At 39.8% G+C, this 20,296-nt stretch overlaps 1 protein-coding gene across 13 annotated transcripts in view; it reads left to right on the top strand.

Moving 5' to 3' along the window:
* Positions 1-20,296, top strand: part of PRRC2C (proline rich coiled-coil 2C) — a 69,625-nt gene that overhangs the window by 8,096 nt on the left and 41,233 nt on the right. For all 13 annotated transcript variants that reach the window (XM_053949806.1, XM_053949810.1, XM_053949817.1 and 10 more), the window contains exons 2-10: positions 7,994-8,161; positions 9,284-9,461; positions 12,794-12,900; positions 15,857-15,988; positions 17,944-18,116; positions 18,477-18,556; positions 19,176-19,309; positions 19,391-19,478; positions 19,734-19,875. In XM_053949806.1, coding sequence (XP_053805781.1) covers positions 8,047-8,161; positions 9,284-9,461; positions 12,794-12,900; positions 15,857-15,988; positions 17,944-18,116; positions 18,477-18,556; positions 19,176-19,309; positions 19,391-19,478; positions 19,734-19,875 — 1,149 coding nt within the window. In that variant the 5' untranslated portion in view covers positions 7,994-8,046. The remainder of the gene's footprint in view (positions 1-7,993; positions 8,162-9,283; positions 9,462-12,793; positions 12,901-15,856; positions 15,989-17,943; positions 18,117-18,476; positions 18,557-19,175; positions 19,310-19,390; positions 19,479-19,733; positions 19,876-20,296) is intronic.

The raw sequence follows: 20,296 nt of genomic DNA, 5'->3' as shown, positions 1-20,296 counted from the left end.
AATTCACTGAAGGGAGTGTCTTAATTTTACCTTGTTTGATACTCCACTTTGAAAATCGATATATTTTGAAATCAATTTGTATTTTAATTGTAAAGTTACCATTAAAATAACATACTTAATTCTTAAGCTACAGCAGACAGGGATATTATATTTTCTGCATGTGCAGTAGTTGAGAACTGAAGGAAATTTTTTAGGGAGGAACTTCCTAATTTCAGCATTTATTTTAAGAATTTATATCACATTGAAGTATATAAATATAAAATTTATCTTTATGCTTGAGTGCATCTCTAAATTATCTCCTCAGCTCCTTGTAAAAGGCAGAAGTAAGTATAAGAGGTGTCTTGATGAACAGCTTCCCTTTCTCAGTAAAAAGCTGAAGACCAAACTCAGGCCATTGGTGTAAAACATGGAAGAAAGAGACAAACATTGAAAGCATTGAGTTCCTGGATAACTGCATTGTTCTAGGTAATATTTAGATAGTATTTGTGAGGATACTGAACAGATTTATTTGATGCTCTGAATATAAACATGCAAAAAAATTCAACGAAATGAAATGAAAACTGCTTTATTCCTCCCCAGAGTTCTTAAATAGCTGCACTGGCATCGTTTCTGCCTGGGAGGGGAGGGGATGGGACCAGAATCTCTCAATTACCTGAGGTCACCTAAAAAGGAGAAGATTTCATAAGCAGTAGAAATACCAGAAATCATCTTAGCTGAAAGAAAGCAGCTGTGTGACACATGAAAATATTCAGTGCATTTTTGACAGTTTTATTGCCAATGTGAGTTTAACCTGTCTGTGGCTTTTTAATCCCTTGTTATGTGGACACATTTAAGTCATGCTGATTCTGATTGAGCCTGCTGATCAAGCTTCTTTTGTCAGGGCTGTTCCACAGGAGAATGGTTTTGTTGAAATACTCATTCACATACAGTTAAATAGATATTAAAATCTATGGATTGAGACAAATTTGAGGTTTGCTGTACTTGGATCTGTAGGGTTTTTAATTATTTTTTCTTTTGTTTTCAAGAAAAAAATGACTAGAACTGACAGATAATTTTTTTTTCTGGAATATGCATCTTAAAATTTTGTTTAGTGCCATGTTAGTCTTAAAATGCCCCCGGCAAAAATTCCCTGAGCTGTTGTGGTTTGTTGCTGGTTTTCCTGTTGGAAAGCCAGGGTTGAGGTGACCAGTATTTCTCCCAGAAAATGGGTTCAATAGGCTGCATTACAGGCTTTCTAAGGCAGCAGATTTGTTTTCTCCATAGACTGCTGGTTCAAAGGAACATATGCTTTGTGGTGATGTTAGATTCTGAGTGGAGTTTTTTTTTGTGGGTGGCTAATTTGGGTTGTTTTTCATTGCTTAGCTTAGTAGCTCTATTTAGACTGTTGTTGCATGTCTGTTAGAATTGATGCAGACATATTTGTGGATACCCATTTCTGGCATCCACAAACTCCATTTTTATAGATGCATCTGTGGGGATAATGCCCTAAAATGGCTGCCTTGTGTCATGGTGTGTTTTCCACCTGACATACTTAGTTTTGGTCCTGTTTTGGAAAGACTTTCTTAGGCTTTAAAGAGGAGCTATTTGAGGAATGACTGAACTAGCAAAGCCTGCTTTGTTCCAGCTTTGTCTCAGGATGGAGTGTCTTGGTTCTGAAGAGCCAAAGTATTTTGATTTTTTTCCATTTGGTGGCTGTTAACTCCTCTGTAGATTGTGCCTGTCCTACAGTTCTCCCACTGAGGTGATGGGTACAGAGGAGATGGTGATTAAAGGGTTTTTTTGTCCTACTTGGCTGCCAATCTCCTTGGATTTTATAGAGTCCATGCGATCAGTTCTTTGTACCCTCCTTCAAGCTGTGCTGGAAACCAGTGAGCCCAAAATCTAGAGATGGAAGAGTTTATTAGTGAGACTTTCTAAAGAAATAAAACTTGTGGAGGTCTTGTTCAAGAATGAACTGTACTGAGATCTACCCAAGAACTCTAAAGATTTGAAGAGCTTCTGTTTTTATAGGTCATAGAGCCGTGATGGAGGTACATGAAGAAAAAGCTTGGAGTCCCCAAAGTTTTCCTGCAGCTTTCAGCCTGCTTAGCAGCAATCTGCTTGATAATGAACCTTGCTGCAAGTGGGAAGGGAAACCCTGATTTGAGAGGCTTTATTAGATACTTAGATTTGACAGCGACTTCTTTGCTACCCAAGTGTTACCAGAGGTTCTCCAAGCTTGTTTTTGTGTTATATTAAGCTTTAGGTAAGAAGTTCTTAAGAATTCTTAATACTGGGATAAATGGCCAGAACTTTTGTCTATTTGCTTTGTTGTTACGTTTTTGTAGATAAAAACTGGACTAAAAATGTAGGTTCCAGAGTTGAAAGTATAAGGCCATCAAGAAGAGATTGCTGATAAACATCTGTGTCAGAGAAGTGAAGTCAGAATGTTTAACTGTAATTCCATTTTTTTGTCTGTATGCCACCTTCCCTATACAAAACCACATCCAAACCCCATGTATTCAGTAATTGCACAGTATTTTGGAGTGTCATTTTAAATGAATAGGCTTCCTTGAGACTGGGTTACAAAAAGCACAAAAAGGCTTTCTTGGGTTCCAAGTACTTTGACTCCAGTATCCTCTTTGTTTTAAATTAGCATTCTGTTTCTGTAATTGATTGAAATTGGCCTCTTTTCTGAAGATCACATAGTTGTTTCTCAAAAATTCATATCTAGCTGGAGGTTATGCTTAGATCTTAGAGTAGTGGGCAGTTTCTTCAGTTCTAAATCTAAATATGCCAGACTTACAGTTCAAATGAAAACTGTCTGAATGTTTTAATGCCACTTAATTTTGTGTGCAGTGAATATTTTTTTGAAATTACTAACACTGATTTGGGAGCATCTGACTCAAACCAATGGAATATTGATTAAAATAGTGATTGAATAGTGATTAAAAAGTTTAATTTTTTATATATATATATATATATATAAATTATTTTTTTTAGTAGTTGTATTTGGTTCCAGGATTTACCAGAGCCACATTGTTCAGTGTCCCAGAAACAAAGCTATTCTTAGAAAAGTGAAGTTATGGCTGGATACAAATAACAAATTTGTATATGATGGGTTTTACCCTTTCACTACTTTTAGTGTGCTTAAAATAATGTATAGAAATTCTTTCTGGATTAGTTTTTTGGTTTCTGTTTTGAAAGAGGTACTGATGTGTCCCGGTTATGGGTAAACTTTCATGTAGTGTTTTTTGTGCTATTTCCCACTTCACAGATGGGCATTTGAGGCACTGAGAGTTCAGATCTTCAACTGGTTTGAATCTTCAGTGGTGCTCTTTGCCTTAAGTCATTTCAGTGCATCTTTCTCCAAATGTGGCCAAAACACAGCCCTTGGAGTAGAGATGACAGGCACTAGAGATCCTTGCTGTGTTGAATAGGAATTGTGAGAGTTATTCCAGTATTTTTCATGTTTAAAACTTAAATCCTGGGAAACTCCTGTCCAGGTTACCTGTTCTGATTGAGTGCTTGTAGGCTGAAGAGGTGTGGGGTGGGGGGGTTAAGATGAAGGGACTGTATTAAAGAAGTCATCTCTTGACATGTTGCACTAAAACCCAGACCTTTTTTTCTAGGTAGGGGTTTAAAAATGCAGTGTTTAAAATATGGATTGAGAGAGTTTGTCATCTGAACAAGAATGACAAGAATTTAGGAGTTAAATTGTTAAATGTTTTATACTTCTTGCCACTCAGTCCTCAAAAGTGACCTCAAAATATGTAATACTTTTACCTTGTTTAAGTAAAACTTTTTTTCTGAAGCAGAGGTGACATCTTTTTGAGGCTGCAGTTGGCCCTAATCGAACACTATTCCAAGTTTACAAGAGTACTAAATTGTATCATTAAATTCTAAACAAGTCATAGCGGTGAGTTCTAAAATGATCAGGAGAGCTAGGAATCTAGTGGAATATGTGTGATGTGTATGGGGTTTTGCTTGCTAGGGTTTTACTATTAAGAACATGTTTTTGCAGTCTGGAATCCACTGCATTCAGTTTGTTTTTGTACCAGCTCTAAATGCCTAAGAGAGCACAAGTAAATGTTCCTTAACAGAGACCAGGATATTTAGAATTTATGGCAGCTCCTTTGTGTGCTATTTTCTGTACACGAGCTTCTGAGTTCCTTGTAGGATCTAAAACAGTCAACCAGTTGGAGTCTGAAAAAATAGTCTGGTACAGAAATTAGAGTAATAATTTTTACCCTAAAATCTTCAAGCCCCTGTGAAGTTCAGTTAACTTATTTAATAACATTGCAGAACAGCAGAAAGGTAAATGTTTGCTCCAGCATTTTGGGAGCATTGTGCTCTCTGTTGTGCATAATAGTAACTGTAATCATTCAGAATGAACAGCTGACTTGCTTAAATTTCTTAATGGTGCAGTGAACCCTGCTGAGTGCCACTATAGCTCATGCTGTTCCTGTCCTTCTGGTGGCTGTCACCGTGCTTCCTTAGCTAGGAAAGTGCTCCTGACATCTTGTGTGTGTTCTCAGGGCTGCTCACAGCCTAAACCTAGTGCATAGCAGCACTTCACTGTAAGGATTTGATTAATCATCATAAAACATGGAAATGTTGGGCAAATTGGGAATCACCTGGGGAGGAAAGTGCTTGATGTGTCCTGTGTTGAAACACCTCAGGTGTTCTGTACAGAGGGAGTGATTCCAGTGCTCAGGTATAGGCATGTAGCACACACAGCTGAAGTTTGGATGAAAAGTCAGAGGTCTTGGAGCTGGATAGTTTCACATGGCTCAAAGTCATGCAGCTGTCTCTTCATAACAGTTGTCAGATGGCACTGAATGCTCATTTAATGTGTGACTCTGCAGGATGTTTGTGGAAGGCCACACGGGCTCTTCAGAGGGAAGGTTTGTCATCCCTGGCTTGAGTACCTGGCTTAAAGTCTAATTTTGTAAGAATATCTTCTGTGGCAACCAGTATCTGGTCAAAATGTATTTAAATATATATATATATATATATATATATATTATATATTGTTGAATATATTGACCTGCCTAATTGAAATTATTTATTTTGTGCAAGTCAGATTACTGAGGAACGTGCAGTTTTAGTAACTGTAAAACAGTTTATTTTTCTGTATAGTATAAGTTGGGGAAAACTTGTCAAACAGTATGAATTTTAATAGTATAAAAGGCTTAGAGCTCAGTTGTAATGTGCAGACTAATTTTTCTAAATTAAACATAAAAAGGGGTATTCAGGGAATGTGTTCACTGTCCTCTGTTCTTGAAGCTGTCAAACATTCTGGAAAGAGCAGTTGTTACAATGAAGGTCTGCCCAAGTATGAAATCTGTATTGCTCTGTAAAAAAACAGTGTTATTATGATTAAGATTTTCCATGTTTCATCTCTACCAGAGGTGCAGGCTTTGGAAAAAATATGACAAAAGATTATCTTAAACCACCCTCACACTGCTTTCTGCTCTGTCTGTATCTGTGAAGGCTTTGCTGCTGTTGACAATTCTGGGGGTAAAAAATGACCCAAGTTGTCTTTTTTTAATTTGTTTTGTTTGTTAGTTTCTAGATTATTCACCATTATGAAGTTACTTATTTACAAACTCCTTGGCTGGGATGAGTCTTGGCCAAAAATTACAACTCTATATGAGCTCTTTGTACTTGAAAGAACATGTGAGCATAGTGATTGTAGGGTATGACTTGATACAGTTATGGGCTCACCTGAAAGCTGGTTTGCCACCTGTGCTCCTGGCAGTTACTGCCCAGCACCTTCTCTGATGCTCCAGAATGGCTGTGGTGGACCCTTCTAGATAATAAATACATGATCCACACTCCAGCCACAGACTTGGCTGCTAGGCTATCCTTCATCTGTCCAAAAAAAAAATCTGCACTGAGGCTGCAAGGTTCCACTGGAAGCCAAAGCTCAGTACTCAAATATCTTTACAGAAGAGAACTCACCCAGTCTGAAACATGATTTTAGGCAAGCTTATCTTTGGAGTTATCAGCTGAGCAGATTTCAAGCAACCATTCACTCTTCAGGCTGCCCCAATACTTACTTGCAATTCAACATGTCAGGCTTTGCCCATCAGTATTATTCATGGCCAGACTACTGCTTTCAGCCTGTCTGGAGACCTGAATCCAGGCAGACTTGTTTATCAGGCTGAGTCTAGATCAGACATGAGGCTCTGCATTGGCCTTTTCTTCTGGAAGGAGATTCAGTTTACCAGAAGGTGTTCTGTGGAAGAACCTGGCAGACTCTGTCCCTTCAAACTCTTCTGTTCCTCTCTGTTCCCAGCCTCTTATTTATGATAAGGAGTGTGCCACAATCGTCCTGGGGCCTCAGAGAAGGTGCTGGGCAGTAACTGCCAGGAGCACAGGTGGCAAACCAGCAGCTTTCAGGTGATCCTTTAACTCACTTTAAATCACTGTGTTCACACGTTCTTTCTGGTGCAAACAGCTCATCCAGAGTTCTGATTTCCTGCCCAAGTCTGGTTTGCTTGGTGGGCTGGGTTCACCCTGCTCCCATCCTGCATTTCGTATTTTTGGATGACACACAGAATAACTGGTGGTGTAACACTTGCTGTTGAAATAGCCAAATGCTGACTAATCTGGAAGAAGAATCTGGGAGTTGCTGTCTTTTTCTGAGGGGAGGATATATTTCTTTGCTGTATATGTGGCCCCATACTAGGCTGGAGATTGTCCCCTTTGCAGCAGTCTCCATGGATTGTAATAAAATAGCTTCTGGCCCAAGTTATGCTGAAGCTGAGCCATCCCAAGGTTATTTGCCATCTTAATTTCATTTCAATCATGGCTTGTAAATTGAGGTAGAAGGCAGAGGAGGATGGGAATGTTATCATACCTATATAAATTAAATTTCCATGGTCTTTTGACATTGCTAAATATCTGTCATGACCAAGTAGGTGCTTTGTTCTTTAGATTGCTTGTCCTTGCAGACTCTTCTTAATCCATGAGCACCTAGCATGGGAATCACGTTCCCTTTGAAGATCTGAGTTTGACCCGGGAGTTTGATCACTGAAGGGTTTGAACAGGATGTCTTGCTTCTTGCTGCCTGCTTTTAGAATGAAATGCAAGTCTTTGAGCATTTAGAACTCTTCTGGAATTTATATAGAAATAGATAAAAAATTGTTGTTGTAAAGAGGGTAGCAGGATTTTTGACTGTTAAGAGAAATCAACTTGTATAATAATGTTCTGTTTGAGTGAATGCTCACTTGTGTTCCTGCCTGGTGATGAGCAGCAGCTCTGCAAGTTCCTTCCAAGAACTTCTAGAGAACTATCACAGTTAATTACTGGGTTCTTTTTCTCAAGGCCTGTTACTCTGGGGGAAGGAGGGAGGAGAGGAATGACCTGCTCCAAGAGCCCTGTAATTTACTGCTGCAGGAAGAATAGTGTAGCTCTTGGTTGAAGGCATTCTTACTCTCTCTCCCTCTGAGCATACTGTGTTCTGGTTTTGACAAACGAAAAATTCTTACTCTGTGTATTTAGTGTCTCTGGCTGCTGTGTTCATGATGGTTTTAATTGGGGAAAAAAGAAGCAAGTTCCAGAAATACTATATTGCAGTAACTGTTAATTGTGTCTCAGTACTTGGCTTTGGGAGTGGGTGAGGTCATTGAGCTTCCCCAGTGGGGAAAGAGCTGCTGGTGGAAATTCTGTGTGTTTGTGGGGTTTGGGATTGGGTTTTTATTATACATTTTCTAGTGAAATCATGGATGATATTTACCACTTTAACAGTGTTTGATGTTAATTAAATGCTGACCCTCCTGATTTTGTGACATTCATATTGAAGAGATAGAAATACTTAAAAATTCCTGATATTACATAAGGATAAGGTTTCTGGAGTTAATGCATTCCTTGGCATCCTGCAGAATGCTTAAATGAAACAGTGCTAATGGTGTGAAATATGCTGTCCACTTCTGCCCTGTGAACTCTGACTTAAGTCTTGGCTCCTATTCAGATTGCTTTACTTTTCTGTTGTTTTGCTTTACAGGCAGATTTTGAGGAGTGAACGGAAGGTACCAGACTCGATGAGTTTCCAGCGAAATGTCGGAAAAGTCAGGCCAGAGTACAAAAGCAAAGGATGGAAAAACAAAGTATGCAACACTCAGTCTGTTTAATACTTACAAGGGAAAGTCACTGGAAACTCAGAAAACCACAGGTGAGTAAGCTCTCTTTAGAGTTGCATTCTTTCAGTTTCATCATTACTGCAGTGCTAATTAAGAGTGCAGAGTATGTGAGCACTTAACCACAGCATGGTTTTTCATAACTGGTGCAGCAGTGAAGTGGAAGGATTGTGGAAGGCAGCATTCATTAGTTTCTGTTTAGTTGTAAACAGGAGTGTCAGTTCAGACAGACAGCATTTGCAGTCTAGTAGGAAGTAGAATGTGGGTAAATAAAGACCTGCCATTCCCCAGCTGTGCATTTTACTGCATTAACATTTGCCACACTGGAAGTGTTTAATTGAGGAAAAGGCAATGCTCACTTACAGCTCTGGGTATTTGATTTTTTGAAAAACACTGGATAAAACTTACACTGATATCTCAAATAAGGTGACTGTGAGCTGCTTTTTCATGAGTCATTGAATGGAGAACCAGGGAGAAGTGATGTTCTGAAGGTTTTGAACTTGACAAAGTTGCCTAAGTTGTTAGTAAAAAAGTGTGCCCAAGCTTGTTGAAGGCTGCCACAATATTGTTTTTAAGGGTTGAAAGTGAGCTGTTTGTTGTGATACACCTTACCCAGGGCAGTAACTTGTGCTTGTTCCCTGAGTTGGTTACTTGGTAGGTTGAATGTCCTGTGGGGTACATTAGCTTTGTACTTGTGGTCTGGAGTAAATATAATTTGTAGGAATGTTTTTGCAAGGGCAGCATCTGCCAGCTGAAATTTGCAGCAATAAAGAAATGGGCTAGACCCATAGGGGTATTCCTGAACTCATCAATGTACATTAAGCTCCAGAAGAGCCAGAGAATAATGCTTGACATTAACATTGTGTTGTAAATGGCTTCTTTAGCTTTCTGTCACTGAATGTTGTGTATAAAGGTGGGGCCATATATCCTTTTTAATCTCTGGAATAGGCTGGCCATAATGACTCACTGCTCAAAAAGTAGTCAGGTTTTCCCAAACCAAGTGTTTTTCATTCCCATTTTAAAATATTAAATTCTGAAGCATTTTAAATGTTTAATTCTTAACATTCTTAATTTTTTTCTGACTTTCTTACATAACATTTTTATGTAGCTCTGTCTAAACAGAGTTGTTAACTTGCACTTTCTGTTCTGGAATGCAGTTGCTGCACGCCATGGATTGCAGAGTCTTGGAAAAGTTGCTATTTCCAGGAGGATGCCTCCCCCAGCTAATCTGCCCAGCCTCAAAGCAGAGAACAAAGGCAACGACCCCAATGTGAACATTGTGCCTAAGGACGGCACAGGATGGGCTTCAAAACAAGAACAGCATGAAGAAGAGAAGTAAGTTTTTACCTTGTTTTGCACTCAGAATTAGAAGAATTGAAATTAGACAACTCTAGATATTCTATTTCTTGCTGCTTAATGCTCAGTGTTCTGCAGTCAAATATAGAAACTTTTCTCCTTTAAGCTTTTATAGGATTTCAGTGGAATTAAAAAATAATAATAATTAATACTGGCTTGGTTTGCAGGGCCATTTCTTTCAATATTGCCCAAAGCTTGGGATTGGCGGGACCTGAGAAGAAATTTGCTACACTGGAGTGTTCTCAGCGTAGCTACCAGAGAGGAAATACCACCACTATTAATTTCTGTGAGGAGGAATCTTGCTAGTAGAGGGATAGTTTAAAAAAAAACCTTGCACAAAAAAACCTCCTCACATTTAAGTTGAAAATGGTCTGATTATAAATTCCATATGAGGGGAAGAATATTTCCCTGGACATGTAAGTTTTGATGTCTGCTGACAGGAAATACTACAGCCCATTTTTGTAAGATCAGTGCCATCACCTTAAATAAAATTCTCTTGAAACCCCAAGGAATATAGCAGGAAAATTAGAGAATAGCTTGCAAGTTAATGAGAGTATGCAAAAATCAGCTTAATTGTACTTGTGCTGATATATGACAGAGAAAACTCAAAAATTCTTGATTTGCATGTTTGTTTGAATCTCTGCTTTATTTTCCTAATGGTCAATGTTTGCACTTTAATTTTATATGTGATACAAATAAGACAGAAGTTGTGGCAGTGTTGATGCACTATTGTATACCTTGTATGATACAAATTTCCCGTGCTCAGTGCAGTTTTATGTGCTAGATTTGTTTCACACTTGTACAGCTAAATAGGATGAAAGGATCATAGAATCTTAGAATATGCTGAGTTGGGAGAGACCCATCAGGGTCATCGAGTCCAACTCCTGGTCCTGCACAGGAAGAAACTAAATAGAAACTGAAACTTTTCAGTTTCTAATTGGAAAGTATTTTAAAGCAGTTTTTTGCCATGTAAGCTTAAAATAGGATGTGATTCTCACTGCCTAAGTAGAAGCAAGGTTTAAGTGTTAATTCTTTTCATACAAATTGCTCTGGAAAACACTGGAATTTAGGGACAGTGGTTGTATGTTCCTAGTGCTTGTGAAAGCAAAAGATGAGGTTTAAAGCTTTCCTTCCTCATCTTCCTCTCCCTTTATTTTTCTTTGAATATATTCCTACATTTCAATACCAATTTTTGACATCTCTCTAAAAAGCTGATAGACTTCAGAAATATAGTGTTGTGTTTAGCCTTTTATTTTAAACTTTTGAAACTGCAGAGTCACAGTTTTCTGCCCTGTGTTTTGTTTGGTATTTTAATAACATCTCCCTGTACTTCGAGGTCACTTACACTTTGCGCTGTTCAATGTGTGTTGAGCTGGTAGCTTGTTTGCCTAAAACAGACCTTTGCATGGCCATGTGTTAGGAGATACCAGTAGTTGATGTTCTATTTACAAACAAATAAATAACTGTCCCTTATCTGCAGCTGGAAGTTGTTTTTATTTTCAAATGTATTACTCTGATAAAGGCCTCAGAATCCAGATAAAAGTAAAACTAGTGAGGGAAAGATTTGTTCCCAGGAATAGATGTGTATGCCCAGGCCATGAGGAATTTCTCCTAAATTTGGACCATCTGATGTGTTTGCTCAGATCTTAAAATCATTTATTTGACTACTGCTGTGTTTGTGATATTTCAATGTGCTTGAAATGCTGCAGTTTACATGTGAAGTGTTTTATTGTTCCTCTCAGAAGTGTTGCAGGCAAAAGTTGCATCTTGCTAACAGCTTGCTTTAGTTTAATGCATTTTCTCTTGTATCATTGCACTGGAGTTCACAGGAATGTGTTATTCCCTGTAATTATGAAAATTAATTACTCTACTGCTTTCTCGAGTTGTCAGTCATTCTGTGGGTATTGCCTCAGTCTCTTTCCTGGATATTGCAGGCTGTTGTGTAGTGATTTGATTAATTCAGTTGAGTTCTTTCACTCATCCATATTTGCAGGGCAGTGCTTAGATAACTAAAATTCTAAATGGGCTTGTATTTGAAACAGGAGAAATGCAAGGTGAGTTTCTTTAACAGTCTTGTTCCTTGTGTCACAAAGTTCAGCCATGTAAGTCATAAATTCCCCAAAGCCTGCTTAGAAAATATGCAGCTGTAAGAAATGCAAGTGAAAAAGAGAAAAAAATGAGAACTGTTTTTTTTTTTTTTCCCTAGACCGTAATACTCTCATGGAACATCAAAATTGCATTTTGTTATCCCTATGAGAAGCTTGTGTGTTTCTGCCCAGCAGTGGTGTTTTTCATGGTATTTTCTTCTCTGTCAGTTCTGAGAGTCCTGTTTAAGACTTTGGGTTGATCACTGCAGAACCCAAATGGAACTGATTTCTTAATGGTAGTCCTCAGAAATTTAGGATCACTTTAAGATCTACTTGAAGCATTTGCAGTTGTTTCTTGTCAGTGAAGTGACATGATACCACACTGCTTCTGTCTTTACTGGTGTAATAAAGTGATTCTAGACTACAGGATTTGCCCCATAGTTCCTGTTTTATCAAAAGTTCCTACCAAGGAGCTGGAGGGTTAGTCTTAGCTGGTTTTAGACACTAATGCTTTGAGTCTTAAGTTACCTGAATATGCAGATTTCAGAAATAGCCTTTATTGAAAGAAGTTGAACAATATGACTGAATCTGCAGACTAAAAAGGGCTTGTGTCTGGGTTTTTTACACTGGACAAAATGAGGGCTTGTGCCTCTTCATTGTTAAGATGGTGGGACTGAGCCCATTTCTTAAGACTCAAGGTTCTGGGCTCCAGTTCATGGTACCCATAGAGTTTTTCATATCTTTAGCTTTCCTTATCAGTTCCTTTTATTTGGGAATTTCTGACATGTATTTGCCTTCTTTCTCTCAGTTCATGGTGGTCTTGAATTGCTTTCCTGTGTTAACTCCCAAGGCAAGAGAACATTAGTCCAAATTATTCCCTTTGATGGCTGTAGATGGATTGTTTTTTTTGATTGTCCAATACACTTCTTTAAAAGCTGTAATTCACTTCATGCCTGGCTGCATTTTCTGCCCAGCCATTTTCATTCATTCCTCTCCTCTTTGGGAAATGGAATCTTGAAATAATTAGCTAATTTATTCAATTTTTAAACAGTTACTATAACAACTCATTTTATGTAAGAAAACGCCCTTTCTAAGGAAAAGTAGTTTTTGGTTCTTCAGCTGCACAGCTCCCTTATTTTATTCCCTTGTTTGCAGTAGCAATCCTGACACTCTTGCTCTGTGCTCACTCTCTTGTATTCACAAGTGCTTTTCCTCTAATTCCAGACAGCCAGACGTGCCGCAGACACAGCCAAAGCCTGCAGTTCCTGCTCCTCCAGAAGCAGCTCCTGTTGCCAAATCCTGGGCCAACACCAAACCAGGAGGACAGGACGGTGAGTGCTGCTCAGGGTGGAGGGGTTCTGCACTGGACACCAGGCTGGGATGGGCTGGGAGAGACCCCCACACTCAGCAGTTCCTTGAGGCTTGGCCAGGCCACTTGGGACTAGGGAAAGTTGTGGAAGCAACATTCCAGGCTGGGAAATGAGCCCATCCCCAGTCACTGCATTTATCAGCGGGTCTGGCTGACTTTTACAAGCTTAGTGTAGTCACCTCTTTTGAATTGACAGGGAAGTGATGGTGGCAGCACAAAATCTTCAGTGTGGCTGTGGTGAGGAGGGCAAATCACAGTCAGTTCTTATAATACAGACAATTTTGGCATGGGAAGGAGAGATGTAAACAGTTGGTGGTCATTCTGATCATGGTTTTGGATGATTTTGTGCGAAGTATGTGTAATTTTGCTTCTGTTTAAACATGTGAAACAGCAATACTTTTCCCTTCATTTTATAAATTTCTTGGTTGTTTTAGTATCCAAGTGATAGTGCTTAAGTAGTTTTCTTACTGGGAAAAACATTAAAGGTGTGTTTCAAGGGTTATTTAACATAATTGGATGAAAGGATGGAAAATTGTTTCCATCAGTGTGACTCTTAGCTTGAGTGTTTTCATTACAGATGTAAGTTCAGAACTAAATCTTCAGGAGATTTTTTAAAATACTTGTAGAGTGAGAGGTTACTTAAAATTCCTGTCTCCATTATGATAAATAACCTTCAATGTGTGTTATTCTTTAAGTTTGAGACTTGCAAGCTTTCCATGGCTGTAAAATGGAGTTTAGGCTTTCCAGTTGAAGAATTGAGTTCTTAAAATGATAAAATATTAATAGCATGGAGGTAATTTCTTAGACATCACATGGAGTTTGTTAGCATCACATATCTAATGATTTGGGCCTTTTTTTGCACTGAGAATTAGAAGTGACAATTCTAGATACTTCATTTCTTGCTGGCTTAATGCTCAGTGTTTTGCTGTCAAATACAGAAACTTTCCTCCTTTAAGCTTTTGTAGGATTTCTGTGGAATTAAAAAAAAAAAAGAATGAACACTGATGCAAAGTGATCTGCATAGCAGCCTTCCTGCAGAAGCTGATAAGATCATCTCCATGACACAGGAAATAGTGATTCGCCTCAGTAGCTTCAAAATGCATTTAGCTAATTATTTCATAGTTACCATGGCAGCTCGTGTGCCAAGCCCAGATGGCACCCTCATTTCATTCAATTAATGTAGCACTGGGTTTGCAGTTTCAGGGTTTCAGGAAGCAGCACTGGATGTGAATTGGCAGCAGCTGCTTGCTGTCCTGGGTTTGAAACCCAGCGTCCACCTGTTGGGCTCCTGCTTTCCTGAGCTGCAGTTGGCTCTCAGAACTTGCAGTTTCTCCACCTGCCTCGTGAGTGTTCCAGCAGCACTCAGCCTTGTGCTCTTGTAAAACTTGAGTGAGGCAAGGCTAAACCTTTCTCTGATCATCTTGGTGGCCATGGGGAAGGGAAAAACGAAATGTAACAGCAGCATGTATTTTTCAGCTTATGCTTCAGCTAACATTTGGAGTAAATTACTACTAAAATATCTTAGAATTTTTTAACTTCTTTCTGAACTGCTGGTTGCCAGTCTGGCTTTTTCACGTTCGTAGCTTAAACACAGTCAATGAGATCTCTGGTATTGTTACTTTGCCATTAAAATGTTCACTGTGTAGGCTTGAGCAGAAAGCATTTTTCCAGATTCATAAAACTCATGAATGTTGCATGCCACAGGATCTTCGAAGGGGCTCCCTTGCCTGGCAGGTCATCTGGTCAGTGGGACTGGTTTTCTACAGCAACAGTCCAGTGGCCTTTAAGAAAAAAACAAATTAATGTGGTCAGTAGTATGCGAAGTCAGAATGAGAATTGAAAGAGTTCAAGGAAATTTGTAGACACAGGACTAAATACTGTTGTTGCTGGCATGCCTTTACACAGCACAGATTAAGGAATTTATCCTGTGTTTAACTCTTAAAAAAACCAACCGAATAAAAGCCCATTGCGATCCCTGCATTTTATCTATGTGAATGATTCTTTCAGAGACTGGAGAGAACAGAAGTTTTTCTAGTTGTTAAAAAGAAGCCCATCATTGGGATTGGGGGGTTTTGGACGCTATGTATTCAGATCCCTGTTTGTCAGCTTGCCCTCTCCCATAACCTATGTAGCCTAATACCACGTCCCTTACAGTAGTCAGTGGTAGAGACAGGTACAGGAACAGGCTGTTATTCAGGCTGTTGGAATGGAAATCTGCACTCAGTCAGATTATTGGTGATTTGGCACGGAGTGCTGCTGATCTAATAGGTCACTATACATTATGTGTATGGGGAGGAAATTGATGCAAAGCAGATGCCAACAAAACCTTCTAACAAGGAAGACAACCTCTATATGTGACTTCCATACTATGTACAACAGAAGTCTTAAATTCCAATCTTCAGTATGGATGTCAAGGGTTTTAGAAATCAAAGAATGTTGTTCTGATATTTTTCTCGTAATGTAGAGGCTGTGGCCTTTTAAAGTCCTGGAGATTTCTTACTAGAACAATAATTAATCATAAACGTGTTTGCAATTACATAGTTTCCTATTCTTGGGTGGACTACAGTTTTAGAGTGAAAAGAAGGAAATCTTTGTCTGGAAGGAGTGGGGAAAAGTGTTTACAGAGCTGAGGAACTCCAGGTACTCCCTGGGCTAAGTCTTGTTCCATTGTCCATTGTTGCTCTCTAGTGCTTCTGGTTTTTTCTCAGCCTCAGCAGCTGTCATAGTTGGTCCAATAAATTCAACAACTTTGGAACCCTTTATATTGCCAGTAAATGACTGTGGCTTTAACATTTAATGTTTAAGTTTTTTATTTTAAAGATGTAATGTTCACTTCTAAGGGATGATCAGGTTTCTGTTGTTTTCTGAACTATTTTGTGCACAGCAAGTTGTGACTTTCTGAATATCTTGCTTTGTAGGTCCACCTATTCCAATCAATAGTTATTTTCAGCAAGAATTCCCCAGTCTGCCGGCAGCTGGGGATCAGGAAAAGTCAGGCAAAGATAAGGATGCACCTGAAGATGGATCAGGAGCCAACCTACGACCACAGAGTAAGTGTGAGCTACAAATTGTTGTGAAATTAGTTTGTGTGGAACTTACTGCTTGTGCCCTGTACAAAAGAAATATATTAATCTGTTGTTTCAATCAGCACACTCCTACATGGAAGAAGTGGATATTTGGGGCTTTATTCTTCTTTTCTGTGTTCCTGGTGTGTGGAAAATAGTGTGTTTAATCCTATCACTTCCCATTTTCCCAGTGTATGCAGTACTGTAGTTGTGCTCTGGGGAACATTTGTTACTTGCACAATACTGGGATTTTCTTACTTCAGCTGCTGATGTCACAGCAGATGAGATACCTCTTTAAAGAACTCTCCTAGAATTAAGTAATTACACAAATGGTGATCAGGGCTGGCCTTAAGTTGTTAGTACTCCTAAGAGTAGAGTTGAAAATTCCTGAAGAGGAAGTTCAGTCTACAGGATGCCAAAGGAGTGGGTTGTGCCTTTAAAGGCATTGGCATCTTCAGCTCCGGGATGCAATGCTCTGACCAGCTGGATCTGTTTCAGCAGTGGAGGATTAGATCTGGTGAAAACAACTATAACAGTGCTGAGTTTACGTCTCTCAGGAAAGAAATGTGTATTTCTTCCCCAGATCACTTTAATGGGAAGGTGTTTTGGACTGTGCTTGTTACCAGTGGAGGACAAGGTTCCTTTCTCCCTCAAAAGTTTGGTTTTGATGAGGTTTGATGGACTAGAGGTCCTGTCCTGCACTGTGGCTGGCACTGTCCCGTGCCAGTGATAGGCGCTTTAGAGGGCTTGGGCTCCTGGGGGATCTGTAACTCCTTTCCTTGTTACAGGTCTTGCTTTTTCTTGATTTGTTTGTCGTGTTCTGCAGACCAAGGCCATGTGCCTGTTCATGACTTGTCTTGATCTTGATCTAAAGAATAAATTGTCAGGAAATGGGAGAGATGTCCAGCACCAAGTGAGAGCAGCTACGTGTCTGTTCAGCCTCCTGCAGGCAGTACAGTTTTGGTCAGCACTGTACATGCTATATTAAGCCCTTCTTTCCTGTCTGACAGCAGAAAGCTAAATGAATTTGGCAAGTAATCAGTGCCCCTTTAGCAGCTGTGCTTCTCAGCAAAGATAAGTCCAAGAACTGTAATGGATACTTAGGAGCAGAGTTTAACTCTGCAAAGGTTTGTGTCCCTAAAGGAACATCATTTACAGCATGTGTCTCTGAATTTTTGTTTGTCTCCGTTGATCTGAGCACTGCTGCTAAGTTTACCCTAGTGGGTTTTTTTGTCTTAACCTGTGCTCTGCAGGCAGAAACTCCTAAAAGAATGGAGTGCCTGGCACAAATGCTAAGTCATTAAAATCTCTGACTTTTCCTGGACAATTTACTAGACATTCACACCAGAAGTACAGCCCTTATCATTTCTATTCCATCCTTATCAGGCAGAGATGCAAACCAGACTATACCCGTCTTCACTTGGACACATACTGTGCATTACCTTTCTTTCTGAGCTGCTTGAGAATTTCCTGGTAGGCCTTTGCTGCTTAGGAACCTTGATCTTTGTCTTGACAGCATCTTCACACTGAGTCAACAGTGGCCCACTTAGCACAGCTAAATCTGTTTTCTTTCTTGTGCTATAATCAGTATCCTTCCAAAATTGCACTGTATTTTGGAAGGTAGAATGGGACAACTAGAGCAGGCCATAAATTTAGCTCTGACCCTTCAGGAACACGGCTGGACCTAGGGCTGAAGAGGGTCGGGAAGCAGCTTTCTGTTGATTCTCAAGTGGCCACTGCTTGTTTCAGTAGCAGATAGGAACATGTGTCTGCTGTGTCACCGAGGACTGTGTGGGAGCAACGTGTTCTTCACCATCTCTGGCTGGAAATCTGCAATTTAAAGTCTATTTCTGGCTTTTCGTGTGCTGATTCTGTCTATGCAGATGCTACTAGTTGGAGGGATGGGGGTAATAAGAACAATTCTCCTGGTTCTCCAACAGATCAAGAAGCTAAGGGACAAGAAGATGGCAGCGCTACACCAGCAGAACAAAATGATGGCCAGAAGGCAGGAGACAAGAGGGATGTGCGGTTGCCCCAGGTCCCTCAGCCCAAGCTGAATGGCCAGCAGCAGCCACCCATCTCATCCCAGTACAGAGCAATGATGCCTCCTTATGTGAGTGATGGTTGCATGAACTGTTTTTAAGCAGCAGAGATTGGGGTTTGGCTAGTGGGATTTTCTTAGGCCCCTTTCTCTCCCCTCCATGGAATTCTTATCAGTTCTGCTGGAAGGGCAGGGTTGAAACCCAGCACAGGATGTGGCTATCTGTTGCTACATGGAGTTTGAACTTGTCACGAGTTGATTAACACTTCCAGTCTCTTCCCCTTGGGGACTTGATGTGTCACCCACTTGTGATATTAAGCAAACTTGAATGAAGAGTGTCACTTTATTTCCATTACTTCCTTTGATGGTCTCAGTGTACTTAATGCAGTAATACATTTTAATGAGTGGCTCCTGGTTTTAATCCTTTTTTAGATGTTTAATCAGTATCCCAGAATGGCATATCCTCCCTCCATGCAAGGTCCAACAAGATTTCCTAATTCTGAGCCTAGCAGGTAAGAAACATAAAAATGGTTGTGGTTTTTGTCTGGGTATGAACTCTGTGACTTAATTAAAAAAAAAAAAGAAATCATTTGTACTGAGTATCTCGACACTGATTATACACTGTGTAAGAACTGACACTGGTCAGCCTCCCAAGTTTTGCTTGTATGGAGCAGTGTCATGGAGTGTCTGGAGTTTGAGAGCTCAACTGGAAAACTTGAGGCAATTCTACGTATTACAGGGTTTTTGATTGTGAAGAGCAAGAGTCACTTGCAGGGACATCTTTGAAACTTAAACCAGTATTTTGCCCATAAAAGGACTTTTCCATTGTTACAGTGAAAATAGTCAATTCCTTGTTCTCAACTTCGATGATTTCTAATTAAAGTTGAGCTCTAATGCACTATAAAACTAATTTTCCACTTCTCTGTGTGTTTTTCCATAGTGTAGGATAGCTGTGCACATGGAAGAGAAGAGTAATTATTTGAATTCTGGTAGTCACACATGTGGATGAGAGTTCACTGTGCTTGAAACAACAGTGCTGTATATTTCAAATAATGGTCATATAAGTTGACCTTTTCTCTGTCATTTGTGGATAAGTAGTGACAGTGGGGTTTGTTTCTCTCATTTTTTTAGAGGCCCAAGGGGAAGAGGCCCACCCTCATGGTGTTCAGAACCTATTGAACGCCCATCCATTCTTAGTGCTAGTGAACTCAAAGAGCTTGATAAATTTGATAATCTGGATGCTGAGGCTGATGAAGGCTGGGCAGGTAAGACCATCAGATTAATGGTCTGTTATTTGTATGCTGAATGTTTCTGAAAGGTTAATTGAACATTTGTTTATGCATCAGGTGCTCAGAGTGAAGTGGATTACACTGAGCAGTTGAATTTCAGTGATGATGATGAGCAAGGAAGCAGTCAGAAAGAGAAGGAAAGTGGGTGAGTTGGTGTTGCCAATTAGATGGGAAATGTCACTTAACTAGATTTTGGAAAGAGTAATGAAATGAGTGCAAGTACTCATTCCAGTAGCACTAATTCCAGTAATTTAATACTGTATTCAATTGCATATCTGCCTGCCGACTCCAGTCAGCTGGGTGTGTAGAAATTATCCTAAGAAACACTGAGGCTAGAAGATAAATCACCAAATACCTCTATGGAGTATGCATTCTGTTTTTCTTATTTCTTTGCACATAGTGATGAACAAACACCAGCAAAAGATTCCCAGAGTCCTGATGGCCAGAAGGAAACCGAAGAACAGACAAATGCCAAGTCTGCCACCCAGGTTTCCACAGCAGCAGCCAAAGGGTCTTACAGCAAAAGCTCTCAGCTTGATCAGGTTTGTGTGCTCTTCTCTTCAGCTCCTGTGGTAACAGCCTTGTCAGGAGAGCTCCGACTCAGGTGTCTTTTCAAACTGTCAGGTCAATTAAGGTTATGAACATGAGGGAAGGCATTAGCTGCTGAAAGCATTATCTGCTAACTGATCAGGTGCTGCTCAGACAACTTAGCTGCCTCTGGTTGCAGCACAAAAATAGCATGGCTTTATGTAGTGTGTCCTGCCCCACACCCCTGAGGGGGTGAGAGCTCTTCACCAGGCACTGGAGCTCAGCTGACAGGCTCCATGCTCTTGTGTGTCCATCCCTGGAACTGAATGAAGCCATTCTGGTGTTTATCAGATTCTCCAGTGGATAAATAGCCCACACATTTTTCATGGGTGTGGGGGATTTTTTTTAGTATCATGGTCCACTTTCTGCAGTGCA

This window comes from Vidua chalybeata, chromosome 9, assembly GCF_026979565.1.
Source record: "Vidua chalybeata isolate OUT-0048 chromosome 9, bVidCha1 merged haplotype, whole genome shotgun sequence".
Lineage (NCBI taxonomy): Eukaryota > Metazoa > Chordata > Aves > Passeriformes > Viduidae > Vidua > Vidua chalybeata.
The sequence above is the reverse complement of the archived record's forward strand: the minus strand, read 5'-3'. Positions and strand labels throughout refer to the sequence as shown.